This window comes from Myotis yumanensis, unplaced genomic scaffold (assembly GCF_028538775.1).
Source record: "Myotis yumanensis isolate MYYU_CA2020_CCGP unplaced genomic scaffold, mMyoYum1.0.hap1 SCAF_1, whole genome shotgun sequence".
Taxonomy (NCBI): domain Eukaryota; kingdom Metazoa; phylum Chordata; class Mammalia; order Chiroptera; family Vespertilionidae; genus Myotis; species Myotis yumanensis.
The window spans coordinates 72,592,957-72,607,979 of NW_027223752.1; the positions used below are offsets into that span (position 1 = coordinate 72,592,957).

The following is a 15,023-nucleotide window of genomic DNA, read 5'->3' on the forward strand; positions in this document are numbered from 1 at the left end:
TTGCTGAAATAAATAAGTGTGCACTACACATGGATGTAGATGTTTGCTTACAAGTCAGTGGTATATGTGTACTTACCTATAGCCTCATTAGTAAGCTCCAGTTTCTCAGGAATATGAAGACATTTGATGGAGGAGGTGCTTATAACTGAGGCAGAAGATCCAGACAAGCCAGAGGAATGTGTGGCCTCACCGCTGTCTTCAATAATTGGGCTGAAAGAATTACAAATCAGTCAATCCTCATAGGAAAAATACATGTCAATTTTATCTGTTATATAACATTTTGATATTTAATAGTCTCATTTTCAAAGGCCATTATTTTCCTGAAACAAAAGTAGATTCATAATCAGAATCTAGGTAGCTTTATCTACCCTGGTTAACAGGCAATACCTAGCATTAAATTTCTAAATTATGCTTTATTTACCTAATCTATAGTAAATGCCTATTCTATATCTATCCTAAACGATTGAGAAAACTGAAACAGACACTAACTTTCTTCCTGTTGATCACTTCTCTGGGTTTTTACTCTGCAAAAAGAAAGGGTCAAAAAAGAAAACGGGACACCAACATCACTCAAGGTGAAAACATGCTAACAAATCTGATAAAAAGTTTGTTGGAGAAAAAGTCTGAAAATGCAGTTTAAAAACAAAAATTGGCAAACTTAAGACTATTCCTGAAGCTGAAATAAGTTTGCTAAAATTAGCCAACTTTTAAATATGGATAGATTATAAGTCTTAGTCTCTGGCTCTCTATGCCAATCGCTCATAATTATTCTTTGTTCATTTCCACCTCTCTATCAAAATATACTTTTTAAAAATACATCTCTAGTTGCCTAACTGAAGTTAGTATCAAGTTATTCTACTATTATTTTAAACTTAATGTTAAAGGAAAAATAAATGCTTCTTCTCTTCCATTCAGGTATACACCATGTTCCTCCTGGGCCTCTTAGTCTCCTAACCATAAAAATGTACTTTTCTGACCCTCATATTTAAATCAATTGCTAAATTCCTTTGACACTTTATCTGGGGGAGTCCTATTGTCATGCAAAGCACTTAGCACAGTACCTGACAGGTAGTAAGAGATGATAATTAATTGCTACAACTGATTAGCACACACAATAAGAGAGCACTTAAACAACCTGGTTTGTGCAACCTGTAATCATCAATCACCTCAGCTTCTTGATGCTGAGAGGTGAACTGTAGATAGTGGCACAAGTAGTCTGTTGGTCCTCAGAGGTCTTCACATCTAGATCCTCTTCCTGCAACAGTCTCTCAGGATCAGAAGGGAGATCCTTCAAGGATATTATCTCATGAAAAGGAGTGGATACAAAACGAGCTGCTCTAGCAAAGTCACAGGAGTCTTCTGGGTTAGGACAAATAGTTACGTTCCTGAAACCTGTGATAATAGCATCCTCACTCAAAGGCTCAATTCCTGTAAATTCATCCTGAAATAAAAATCAAGTAAAGTTCAGCTGAAATATTTCAATAAGCATATGGTTGCCCTATCTTTTTTACTTCGAGAGACATACTGTTGCTATGTGATTTTCAACACAGGGTACAAAAGTAGTGTATCAGAATCTCTAAGAAAAGACAATTTAAAAAGCACATCATAACATTTGAAGAAAAAAGTTTTGTATCATGAAAACAGCAAACTACATTTAATCAAAAATACACTATGAGGAATCTCCATACAACACACAAAGGAAGAATACTGGGCAATGGTTTTTTCCCCCAACCAATTTCACCTAAGAACTAAAGGGCTAAAACTATTTTTTTTTTTTGGCCTAGAGAATGTTCTGATAATTTGCTATACTACTAGTTTTTAAGTAATCTTCTATGCCAAATAGTTAATTTTTATTAAAAGTAATTCACAACCATGGTAGAAAAATATGGGAAACAAAATATAAAGTATAAAGAGAAACATTTAAAATATGCCTTTGTCTTTAAAAGTAATACATATATATGGTTTTAAAAGGTCAACTAATTTGCCCTGGCCAGTGTGGCTCAGTTGGCTGAGTGTTGTCTGGGGCACCAAAAGGTCGCTGGTTCGATTCCCAGTCAGGGCACATGCCCAGGTTGCGGGTTCAGTCCCCAATTGGGGTGCATATGGGAAGCAACTGATTGATGTTTCTCTCTCACATCCATGTTTCTCTCTCATTCTTTCTCTCACTTCCTCTCTAAAAATATATAAAACATGCCCTAGCTGGTTTTGCTCAGTGGATAGAGCGTTGGCGTGTGGACTGGAGGGTCCTGGGTTCGATTCCGGTCAAGGGCACATGCTTGGGTTGCAGGCTTGATCCCCAGTAAGGGGACGTGCAGGAGGCAGCCAATCAATGATTCTCTCTCATCACTGATGTTTTTCTCTCTCTCCCTCTCCCTTCCTCTCTGAAAACAAAAATATATTTTTAAAAAAGAGAAGGAAATCTCACCTTTAAAAAAATAAAAATATATAAAACATATTAAAAAAATAAAGTCAAATAGTTCAAAAGGATTTAAAAGGATATATAGTAAAAAATTCTCCCTCCTGCACTTGAACCCTATCTTCCCCATCACTTCAATTATCACACCCCAGAAACAATCATTGTTGTCATATATATTATCTGGTGGGATACAGGAACAAGCATATCCTATGCATTTAAAAAGTGTATTTTATTTTTATTTATTGATTTCAGAGAAATCGATTTATTATTCCATTTATTTATCATTTATGCATTCATTGGTTGTTTTTTACATGTGCCCTGACCAGAGATCCACAACCTTGGCATATTGGGACGATGCTCTAACCAACTAAGCTACTTGGCCAGGGCAAAAAAAAAAAAAAAAAAAAAAAGGTATTTTTAAAAGAAGTGAAATATATGCTAGTACAGGTGACCCTTGAACAAAATGGGGGTTAAGGGAGGAGACCCTCTCCCCCTGCACAGAAAACCCTTGGATAACTTTGAGTCTCCCAAAACTTATAAGTCATCCTTTGGTGTCATGGGGAATTGGCTTCAGGTGACCCCCTTCCCCCGCCAGATGCTAAAGTCCCTTATGTAAAACTAGAGGCTCGGTGCACAAAAATTAGTGCACTCGGGATGGGGGCGAGGGAGGGGTCCCTCAGCCCGGCCTGTGCCCTCTCGCAGTCTGGGACCCCTCGGGGGATGACCACCTGCTGGCTTAGACCTGCTCCCCGGGGGATTGGGCCTAAGATGGCAATCAGACATCCCTCTGGCAGCCCAGCAGCTCTCGGGGGATGTCCACTTGGCAGTGGGGAGCAGGCCTAAGCTGCAGTCGGACATCCTTAGTGCTGCTGAGGAGGCAGGAGAGGCTCCCATGACCACCGCTGTACTGGCACATCAGCCTGGCTTGTGGCTGAGCAGAGCTCCCCCATGTGGGAGCACACTGACCACCAGAGGGCAGCTCCTGCATTAAGCGTCTGCCCCCTGGTGGTCAGAGTGTGTCATAGTGACCAGTCATTCCCAGTCATTCTGCTGTTAGGGTCAGTTTGCATATTACCCTTTTACTATATAGGATAGAGGCCTGGTGCATGGGTGGGGGCCGGCTGGTTTGCGCTGAAGGGTGTCACAGATCAGGGTGGGGGTCCTGCTTGGGTGCCTGGCCAGCCTGGGTGAGGGGCTGATGGCTGTTTGCAGCTGGTCACACCCCCTTCAGGGTGGGGGAACCCACTGGGGTGCCTGGCCAGCCTGGGTGAGGGGCTGATGGCTGTTTTCAGGCTGGCCACACCCCCTTTAGGGTGGGGGTCCCCACTGGGGTGCCTGGCCAGTCTGGGTGAGGGGCTGAGGGCTGTTTTCAGGCTGGCCGGCAACTGAAGCTCCCAACCTCTCCTTTTTTCTTTTTTTTTTTCATTCTGGGATTTATTTACCTTCTATAATTGAAACTTTGTTGCTGTCACTGGAGCTGAGAGCTGGCTCCTGCTTGCAGCAGGTATCTGGGGTTTGTTTAGCTTCTATAATTGAAACTTTGTTGCTGTCACTGGAGCTAAGAGCCGGGCCGTAGCAGGCGGGTAACCTTGGCTTCCTCCATCACTGGAGCAAGCAAGCCTCCTGCTCACTTCAGCTGCGTGGCTGCCGGCCGCCATCTTTGTTGGCAGTTAATTTGCATATCTCGCTGATTAGCCAATGGGAAGCGTAGCTAAGGTAAGGTCAATTACCCTTTTTGTCTTTTATTAGATAGGATGGCATAGAATAATGCATATATTTGGCCTCCCCCATTCATAGATTCCCAACCACGGATGAAAAATACTGTTTGGTTGGTTAATCTGTGAATGTAAAACATGGGCATATGGAGGACCAACTGTATACTGAAAAAAATTCCATGATTCCATGTATAAATGGACCTGGACAGTTCAAATTTATGTTAAGGTTCAACTGTATATATTGTGCTGAAAAAAATGTTTTTATTGATTTTTTTAGAGTGAGGAAATGAGAGCGAAAGAGAGAGAAACATTGATGATGTGAGAAAGAAACAACAATCAGTTGCCTCCCATATGCACCCCAACTGGGTCCAAACCCACAACCTGGTTATGTGCCCTGACCAGGAATCGAACTAGTGACCTTTGGTGCATGGGATAATGCTCAACCAACTAAGCCACACCAGCTAGGACTGTAGATATTATTCTTACGCATTATATTTTTAGCATATTTTCTGTGCTATTAAAAATCCTTTAAAAACAATATGACCACTCTCCCCTTCCACTCTTTCTAGAAATCAGTGGAAAAAGTATTCTTGGGTGATAATTAAAAAAAAACAAAACCCACAGCATTGTATATCAGTGCGGCATATATCCTTCTAAAACCTTTACTGGAGTGCAGAAATATGGGCTCACCTTGCTTGTAATTACTGACTCTGAACTCATGAAATACCTAAGTAATGTTGTGGAACAATTAAGAGTATATAAGTGTTCAGTTAAAAACAAAACAAAACACAATATGGCCAAAGCCGGTTTGGCTCAGTGGATAGAGCGTCGGCCTGCGGACTGAAGGGTCCCGGGTTCGATTCTGGTCAAGGGCATGTACCTGGGTTGTGGGCACATCCCCAGTGGGAGATGTGCAGGAGGCGGCTGACCGGTGTTTCTCTCTCATCAATGTTTCTGGCTCTCTATCTCTCTCCCTTCCTCTCTGTAAAAAATCAATAAAATATATTAAAAAAAACAACAAAAAACACAATATGATCACACTGTGGGTCTATCAGAAGTCAACAAATTTTTTTAGATTATTCCCTGTTTTTTACTATTATAAAACTATTTTAAATATCCTTATATATTTAAGTCTTTAGGAATATCTTAATATCTTAGGAATAATTCCTAAAAATAGGATTATCAGGTCAAACAAAAGGTTATGAATACTAATGGTCTTTATACATACGGTATACTGCCTTCAGAGAGATGGTACTACTTTAAACATTTACCTGGAGTATACAAAAGTGCCTATTTCATTTAACCCTTGTGGATACTAGATATTAATTTCCTAGGTGATCAATTTGACATATACTTTAAATTTCTGATAACATTTGTAAGCAGAGGTGAGAGGTACATCTAAAAGAAACAAGAGCCCTAGCCAGTTTGGCTCAGTGGACAGAGCATCGGCCTGTGGACTTCCGTAGTATCAGGACATGATTTTGCAAGTCTCTGTCACGACATAAACTTTGATGCTGATGAGAGAGGACAGGGTAATGACTTTTTTCTATTAAAAACTAACAAACATGTTTCTTATAGAAGCAACCAAATATAAATAATTGTTTAAAAGGCAAAACTACTCATTTCTGCCACCAAGAGATGACTACTATTAACATTGATATAGCCCTCCTTATGTGTTTTTTCTATTTTTGTTTTGTTTTATAAAAATGAGAGTTTACCCCTGGCACGTGTGGCTCAGTTGGATGAGTATCATCCCATGCACCAAAAGGACATGTTGATTCCAGATGAGGGCACATGCCCAGGCTCAATCCCTAGTTGGGAGCATGTAGGAGGCAGCTGATCAATGATTCTCTCTCATCATTGATGTTTCTATCTCTCTCTCCTTCTCCCTTCCTCTCTGAAATCAATAAAAACATATTAAAAATAAATAAAACCCCAAAACTAGATTAAGATAGACTCCTTTAATAATTCAGCCCATTTCCGAACAGCTGAACCTAGAACTACAACCTCCAAATCCAGCCTATCCATTCATTATGTTCTCTGGTGGTATTCTCAGGAACACAGTATATAATTATTACTTTTCTACACTGTTACCTTTTCATAGCGGTCAGTAAACTATCAGAATTATCTGGGAGAGTATTTAAAACAAACAAAAATACATGCTTGTTTTGTTGACTGGCCACCCCAATAAATCAGTTTTAAAAAATATATGCTTGGACTTCATCCATAGAAATTCTAATTCAGTATAGGTAGAATGGGGCCTGAGCACCTGCCATCATAAATGGCTCCCTAGTCTTTTCTGTTGCTAGAAAATTGTCTACATCTTGATCTAGGTGGAAATTGCAAAAATATTCACACATGTAAAAACTCATCTAGCTGTACAATTAATGTGTTCAGTCTCCTGGATGTAAAATATACCTCAATAAAGAAGTAAATGGGGAAAAACATGTTTAGAAAGTTTCCCCAAGTGATTCATTCCCTAGGATATGGAGAATACACTGCTTTAACGCATTCTAGCCACTCTGTTTTCTGTCAAATTTTCAGATTAAACATATTCCACTTTCTTCCACCTCAAGACAAGTTTCCAGATGCTGGTTTGAAGACAGGGATGAATTTCTTCCTTAAAACTTCAATGAAATGTCAATGATAAAAGTTACTTACTTTGACTTGGATTTTTATAAACTAGTCATGTCACTAATCCATAGTGGTTAAAACAGAACATTATTAAAGTCAAATGGTTGGTCACATAACTCTTCTATTGCCACAAAAAGCATTTTATATAAAAAGAACGATTCTGCCAAAACCGGTTTGGCTCAGTGGATAGAGCATTGGCCTGCGGACTGAAGGGTCCCGGGTTTGATTCCGGTCAAGGGCATGTACCTGGGTTGCGGGCACATCCCCAGTGGGAGATGTGCAGGAGGCAGCTGATCAATGTTTCTCTCTCATCGATGTTTCTGACTCTCTATCTCTCTCCCTTCCTCTCTGTAAAAAATCAATAAAATATATTAAAAAAACAAACAAACAAAAAAAAAACGATTCTTTGCTATGTTACTTTAAAAAAAAGTGCTTAAGGCTTTTAACACAATACTTTTTCCCCCCACTTTAAAAAAGTGAGATATAATTCACATACCAAAAAAATCACCCTTTTAAAGTGTACATTTCAGTGGTTTTTAGCGTATTCACAAGGTTGTACAATCATCGCCATTATCTAACTCCAGAACATTTTCACCCCCCCCCCCCCCAAAATACCCCATACCCATTAGCAGTCACTCTCTAACTCCTCTAACCTCTTATCCCCATCCCCTGGAAATCCCTAATTTAGTTTCTGTTTTGTTTGTTTTTTAATATATTTTATTACTGATTTCAGAGAGGAAGGGAGAGGGAGAGAGAGAGAGAGAGAAACATAGATGATGAGAATCACTAATGGGTGGCCTCCTGTATGCCCTACACTGGGGATCAAGCGAGCAACCATGGCCTCCTGCATGCCCTGACTGGAAATCAAACCATGCTTTCCTGGTTCATAGGCGGATGTTCAACCACTGAGCCACGCCAGCTGGGCTTATTTCTCTTTTAATGAATTTGCCTATTCTGGACATTTCATATAAATGGAATCATATAATATGTGGTCTTTTGTGTTTAGCTTCATTCACTTAATGAAGTATTTTCAAGGTTCAACCATATTATAAGATGTATCAGTTCCTCTTTCTTTTTTATGCCTGAATAATAATCCACAGTAGGAATATACAACATTTTATTTATCCATGCCTCAGTTGATGGACATTGGGTTTCCACTTTTTGGCTATCATGAATAATGCTATGAACAGTCATGGACAAGTTTTTTTGTGTTAATGTTTTTAATTCTCTTGGATATAAGCCTAGGAGAGAATTTCTGATAATGTGGTCACTCTAGGTTTAACATTTTGAGAAACTGTTGTACAAAGTGGCTATACCATTTTACATTTCTACCAGCAATGTATAAATGTTCTAATGTCTCAATATCCTCACCAACACTTGTTATTTTCTGTCTTTTTTTATTATAACCATCCTAGTGCTTATCCTAGTATCTCACTGTGGTTTTGATTCTGACTAATAATGTTGAACATCTTTCCATGTGCTTTTTAAAATTGATTTTTAGAAAAAGAGAGGGAGGTAATAAAACTGGCCAGTGCTTTTTTCAAGTCAGTAATTTTCACTTGAATCCTAAACTTTTTTTGAGAATTGAATGAAACAATCCACTAGTCCACTTATATTATCTTAGGAATACTTCTTACACAAACATCTGGAGACACATCTTCATTTGAATTGATGCTGTCTGATGTTTTGAGAACTGCAAGGGGTTTTCGTTGGACTAAAACCCGTGGAGGATCTGTAGGAGGACTATAAAAAGACACATTCCATTTAACAATATTTTTCTGTTGACAGAGATAACAGTAAACTCTCAATTATAAAAATAGAAAACTTTAAAGTGTCAAAACAAAACAAAAATACTCAAACCTGATATTCTTTTTTTCTGAAAGAAGAAACTCATCAAAAATGGAGAAAGGTACACTGGGACCTATAGAAAAAAGAGACTAGATTTATACTCTTTAGAGCAGTGGTTCTCAACCCTCCTAATGCCGCGACCCTTTAATACAGTTCCTCATGTTGTGGTGACCCCCAATTTCATTGTTACAAATTGAACATAATTAAAGCATAGTGATTAATCACAAAAACAATATGTAATTATATATGTGTTTTCCGATGGTCTTAGGCGATCCCCAAAGGGGTTGCGACCCACAGGATGAGAACTGCTGCTTTAGAGTAAACGCTCTATTCTTCAAGGCAACTAGATCAATTAATATTTTGTACTGTTTGAAAGCAGAAAGACAACTTTGTTTTTTATAATGAACTAGAGTCCTGGTGCACGAAACTCATGCACAGGGGCGTGGGGGGGGGATCATCCCTTCAGCCCAGCCTGCACCCTCTCCAATCCAGGACCCCTCAGGGGATGTCCGACTGCCGGTTTAAGCCCGATTCTGGGAATTGGCAGTCGGACACCCCTCTCACAATCCTGGACTGCTGGCTCCTAATTGCTCACCTGCCTGCCTGCCTGCCTGGTTGCCCCCAACTGCTCCCCGTGCTGGCCTGGTTGCCCCTCATGGCCCCCCTGCCAGCCTGCTATTCAGTTGTTTGGCTGTCCCTCACTCACCCCCCTGCTAGCTTGGTCACCCCACGCAACCTGCTTGTTCGGTCGTTTGGTCATCCCTCACTAACCCCCTGCCGGCCTGGTCGCAGGCAGACATCTTGTGATGGCGTGAGGGTTAATTTGCATATCACCTTTTTATGATATAGGACTAGAGGCCTGGTGCACAAAAATTTATGCACTCGGGGGTGTCCCTCAGCCCGGCCTGTGCCCTCTGGCAGTCTGGGACCCCTCGGGGGATGTCCACCTGCTTAGGCCTGCTCCCTGGGGGATCAGGCCTAAGCTGGCAGTCAGACATCCCTCTGGCAGATCAGGGTGGGAGTCCCGCTGGGGTGCCTGGCCAGCTTGGGTGAGGGCTGAGGGCCGTTTTCAGGCTGGCCACACTCCCATCAGGGTGGGGGTCCCCACTGGGGTGCCTGGCCAGCCTGGGTGAGGGGCTGATGACTGTTTGCAGGCTGGTCAAGCCCCCCAAGGGGACCCTCACCCCATGGGGGTGTGGCCAGACTAGGTGTGGGGCTGAGGGCTGTTTTCAGGCTGGCCACACCCCCTTCAGGGTAGGGGTCCCCACTGGGGTGCCTGGCCAGCCTGGGTGAAGGGCTGATGGCTGTTTGCAGGCTGGCCACAGCCACTTCGGGGAGGGGGGGGGGGTCCCTGCTGGGGTGCCTGGCCAGCCTGGGTGAGGGGCTGAGGGCCGTTTTCAGGCTGGCCACGGCCGCAGGCTGGAAACAGGTATCTAGGATTTATCTTCTATAATTGAAACTTTGTAGCCTTGGTTCGGCTTGAAGCCTGGGTTGCCCCTGGCAACCCAGGTTCCCAGTCCCCTCCTTGAGTGGAAGCCATGCCAGCTGGAAGCAGGTATCTGGGATTTATTTATCTTCTATAATTGAAACTTTGTAACCTTGAGCAGAGCTCAGGGCCAGCCAGGGCAGGTGGGAAGCTTGGCTTCCTCCATTGCCAGGGGCAACCTAAGCCTCCTGCTCGCTTCAGCTCCGTGGCCGCAGCCATCTTTCTGACGGAGTGAGGGAGTGACATTTAATTTGCATGTTACTATTTTATTAGATAGGATAATTTCAAACACATTAAAGATCATCTACATATATATAAAAAGCCAGTGACCGTAACGCCGTAACAACCGTTTGCTATGATGCCCACTGTGGCCAGCGAACCAGCCTGATCAGGTACATATGTCTCCTTTTTTCCCCATTGACCCAAGAGCTCTCTATGTGGTTTGCTGAGGCTGATCCCTGGCCAGCATTATAGCTTTACTTATTCCTCGGCTCAAACCTGCTCTTTTCCCATTCTTCCCAGTTACTGTTCTCAATAAGTATCCTTTACAGTGATGGCGAACCTTTTGAGCTCGGCGTGCCAGCATTTTGAAAAACCCTAACTTAACTCTGGTGCTGTGTCACATATAGAAATCTTTTGATATTTGCAACCATAGTAAAACAAAGATTTATATTTTTGATATTTATTTTATATATTTAAATGCCATTTAACAAAAAAAATCAACCAAAAAAATGAGTTCACATGTCACCTCTGACACGTGTGTCATAGGTTCGCCATCACTGCTTTAGTAAGTACTGCCCACTACCGGGCTCTCCCACCCCGATCAAGGGTGGCCAAACACCCCACCCCCTTGCTCCCGGCCACCACCCTGATCGGCCCACAGCCCTTACCCCTGACCAGCCCCACCCCTGATTGCCCCCCAACCCCAATAGGGGGCAGAGCCAGCCGACCAACCTCTTACAGCTCCTCCCCCTGCCCGGCTCCACCCCAGATTGGCCCCCCATCCTGATCAGGGGCAGGGTCAACCACCCATGGCCCCTCTCCCAGGCTGCTGGCCCCCGATCGGCACCCCCCATCCCATTTGGGGTTGGGGCCAGCCGGCCCACAGCCCCTCCCTATGGCTGGACATGTCCCCAGTTGGCCCCTCAACCCCAATCGGGGGCGGGGCCCGCCAGCCAATCGCACACAGCCCCTCCGCCCAGCCAGCCCGGCCCTAGTTTAATAATAATTATCTAAACATGGATGATCTTGCTTATCTTTATTCCCCACCACTACCACACTCCCCAAACTCAACCCAACTCCAGATTATTCTGATACAAATCCAAGACATCATATCATTTCATCTATATAAATTTCAGTATGTATTTCCATGAGAGGCTCTTTTAAAAAAAGCATAATCTCAAAGCATGATTCATAACTATAGAATTAATAATTTCTGAATATCAACTATTCAATCAGAAGTTTCACATTTTACCAAAATTTTTTAGAAAGTTTGAACTGGGGATGCAGAGTAAGATCCATGTATTGTGACTAGTTAAAATGTCTCTTAGCCCACCCAGTGTAGCTCAATGGATGAGCATTGACCCATAAACTAAGAGGTCCCCTGTTGGATTTCCAGTCAGGTCACATGCCTGGTTTGAGGGCTCAATCCCCAGTGAGTGGTGTATAGGATCAAAGTTTCTCTCTTATCAATGTTTCTATCTCTCTATCCCTCTCCCTTCCTCTCTAAAAATTAAATAAATAGTAAAATAAAATGTCTCCCAAGTCACTTTTATTCCATAGAATTTTTAAAAAATAAATTGTTGTTGAAGAAACTGGGTTGTTTGCTCCATAATGCTGAAATTTTTTTGCCGCAGGAGGTTGGCCAGCTGTGGGAACTTGGCTGTGGGAGCACAAAGACCACTAGGGGGCAGCTCCTGCATTGAGCATCTGCCCCCTGGTGATCAGTGCGCATCATAGCGAGCGGTTGTTCGGTTGCTTAGGCTTTTATATATATAGATTCCATGATTCAAAGATACAATAATAACTTTAGTCCCGCTCTCTGTCTTCTTTCAACTGTAATTAAGAAAAATATTTATCACTTGTTACATAAAGCATGGGTTATCAGCAAGTTCTTCATGACACTGTCAAATGCAACTCACCTTTAGAATGAGGTTGTTCTTGCCAAATGTTTTCTGCAAGTGAAGTTTCCCTATAAAGAAAATTGTTTTAAAAGATGTGCTTACTACTCACAGAAAGAATTTTTAAGTTTAGTAGGCTTGCTCTGGCCAGTTGCTAAGTGGTTAGAGCATGGGCCTGCACACCAAAGGGCCTCAGGTTCGATTTCTGATCAAGGGCACATACGTGGGTTGCAGGTCAATCCCCAGCCCCTGGTTGGGGCTTGTGCGGGAGGCAACCAATTGATGTTTCACTATCTCCCCCACTCCTTCCCGTCCTCCCTCTCTCTCTCTAAAAAAAAAAAAAGGCAATGGAAAAAATATCCTTGGGTGAAGATTAACAACAAAAAGCCTAGGAGGCTTCTTTATTAATCTTTTCACTCCTAGATAAAGAAAATATTCTAGTACTGTCAATCAAAATTCTTTAAAAAGATGGAACCTTCAGTCATTATAGCCATTATAGAAATAAGAGAGGCCCGGTGCAAGGATTCGTGCACATTAAAAGTAAATTAATTAGAAGGTAGCCAGCGGGGTAGAACTGGGCAAGGCGAGTTGGACACACCCTGGAGCCAACTTCCTGCAGTCCCTCCCCGGCCAGCCACACTGGAGTGGCACCGGGGCTCGAAGGGCGTCTGCGGAGTGAGTGGGGTCCCTCTGGCAGGTGGGGTCCCTTGACCTGGCCTGCGGGGATTGGGCCGAAACTGGCAGTCCAACATCCCAAGGGGTCCTGGAGTGCGAAAGGGCACTCTGCAAAGTTGCTGTCGCTCGACAGCTCCTTCGTTGAACGTCTGCCCGCTGGTGGTCAGTGCGCATCAGAGCTACTGGCCAGGAGGCCAGTTGCTTAGGCTTTTATATAAAGACTAGAGGCTGATGCATAAAATTTGTGCAAGAGTAGACCTTCCTTCCCTCGGCTACAGTCACCAGCTTCCCCCTGGCACCCGGGACCCAGGCTTCCCTCGCAGCCCCGACTTTGTCCGGAAGGTCATCTGGAAGGACACCCAGAAGGACATCCAGTCTAATTAGCATATTACGCTTTTATTATTACAGATGTTTGATAATAGATGTTACTTTAATAGTATAAGCAGATTACAAAATGGTAAACTCTCATGTGTTTCTTTTTTGTTGTCATTAATCCTCACCAGAGGATATTTTCCCATTGATCTTTTAGGAGAGAACGGAAGAGAGAGGGAAAGACAGAGAAACATTGATGTGAGAGAAACTGGTTGCCTCCTGCACACATCCCGATCAGGGCCTGGGCTGGGGAGAAGCCTGCAACCAAGGTATGTGCCCTTGACCGGAATCGAACCCGGGACCCTTTGGTCCGTAGGCCAATGCTCTACCCACTGAGCAAAACTGGCTAGGGCTCTCATTTGTTTTTAAAAAAATTTTTTTTATTGATTTTAGAGAGAAATAAAAGGCGAGGGAGAGAGAAACATCAATTGGCTGCTTCCTGCATGCCCCCTACTGGGGATAGAGCCCACAACCCAGGCATGTGCCCTGATCTGGAATCAACCTGACCTTTTGGTGCATGAGATGATGCTCATCCAACTGAGCCAGACATGCCAGGGCTAAACTCTCAGTTTTATAAAACAAAATAAAAACAATGTTAATAGTAGTCATCTCTTGGTGGCGGAAATGGGCAGTTTTGCCTTTTAAACAATTATTTATATTTGATTGCTTCTATAATGTTAGTTAGTTTTTAATAGAAAAAGTCATTACCCTGTCCTCCCTCATCAGCATCAAAGTTTATGTTGTGACAGAGACTTGCAAAATCATGTCTTGATACTACAGAAGTCCAAGAGACTTCAAGTCACTAGAGAGTCAGCGGTTGGTTGTCAATGCCTTCCCATAAGCATCATCCTTTCCACCAATGTGGTCCTACCTGGCACAAGAGTTTACTGGACAAACAGAATTGGACACAGTCATTCCTGGTATTTCCTGAGATTCAGAAGCAATTTGCAGTTCAGCTGTCTCTTTTGTAGGCATCTTTTCTTCTTGCTGTTTGCATTAAATAAACAAAATCAATTTGTCCCCTCTACCTAGAAAATGCTACCTATTTTCAATCTTTAGTTCCAAAATTAGCTTTATCGTACTTTCCCCCTAGATATCCACCAATAAAATAAAATGTCTGTTCCACAAAAGTTCTTTCCAATAATTTATGTTCCTAGTACCAACTGGCACTGTTATGAGAATTCCAAGCATATACTGAATTTCTTTAGTTAACCCTATTTTAATGGAAAATGAATAGAAAAAAAGAGCTAAAATTAGAGGTAACAAAACAATGGTTTAGAATATAACTAAGAAGTTAATAAATTGTTTCACATGCCACTAATTCAATTTGAAATCACTTGTTAAATTACTTTCCTGTTCAACTTTGCTGCTATTAACAGTTAAGGAACTACAGAAAACTCTAAATGGGGGTTGAGGACTTTTACCTTCTATGCATAAATTTTACATTGCATAAATTTGTTTCAATAAACTTTAGTTTCACGTATTAAAAAGAAGAGAGAAGTAACCTGATCACCCGCTCTTTCTTGCTGAGTAGTTTGAATTTCTTTTAGCTTCTTCTCCATCTCTTCAATTTGTTTCTGCATTTCTGCTTTCTTTTCTGCAATGATCAGTAGCTCAGCTAGAAACAATAAGGTTGGCTGAGGCATTTACTCCTCATAGCAATTTACTCTGTCAAAACTGTTTGGGTTTCATGTCCTCAATATGGATGTTAACATTACAGATGTGAATGATATAAGTGGTGCAGAACCCTCAACTTG

General features: G+C 42.2%; 1 protein-coding gene across 2 annotated transcripts in view; it reads right to left on the reverse strand.

The window, feature by feature from the left end:
* Nucleotides 1–15,023, reverse strand: part of BUB1B (BUB1 mitotic checkpoint serine/threonine kinase B) — a 67,622-nt gene that overhangs the window by 9,889 nt on the left and 42,710 nt on the right. The window contains exons 10-16 of one of the 2 annotated variants that reach the window (XM_070405107.1): nt 14,772–14,863; nt 14,138–14,253; nt 12,241–12,290; nt 8,626–8,686; nt 8,403–8,508; nt 1,167–1,441; nt 77–210 (exon numbers count right to left, since the gene is read on the reverse strand). In XM_070405107.1, the coding sequence (XP_070261208.1) occupies nt 77–210; nt 1,167–1,441; nt 8,403–8,508; nt 8,626–8,686; nt 12,241–12,290; nt 14,138–14,253; nt 14,772–14,863 (834 nt within the window). Of the gene's footprint in view, nt 1–76; nt 211–1,166; nt 1,442–8,402; nt 8,509–8,625; nt 8,687–12,240; nt 12,291–14,137; nt 14,254–14,771; nt 14,885–15,023 lie in introns of both variants that reach the window. The other variant, XM_070405098.1, reaches the window with a different exon arrangement.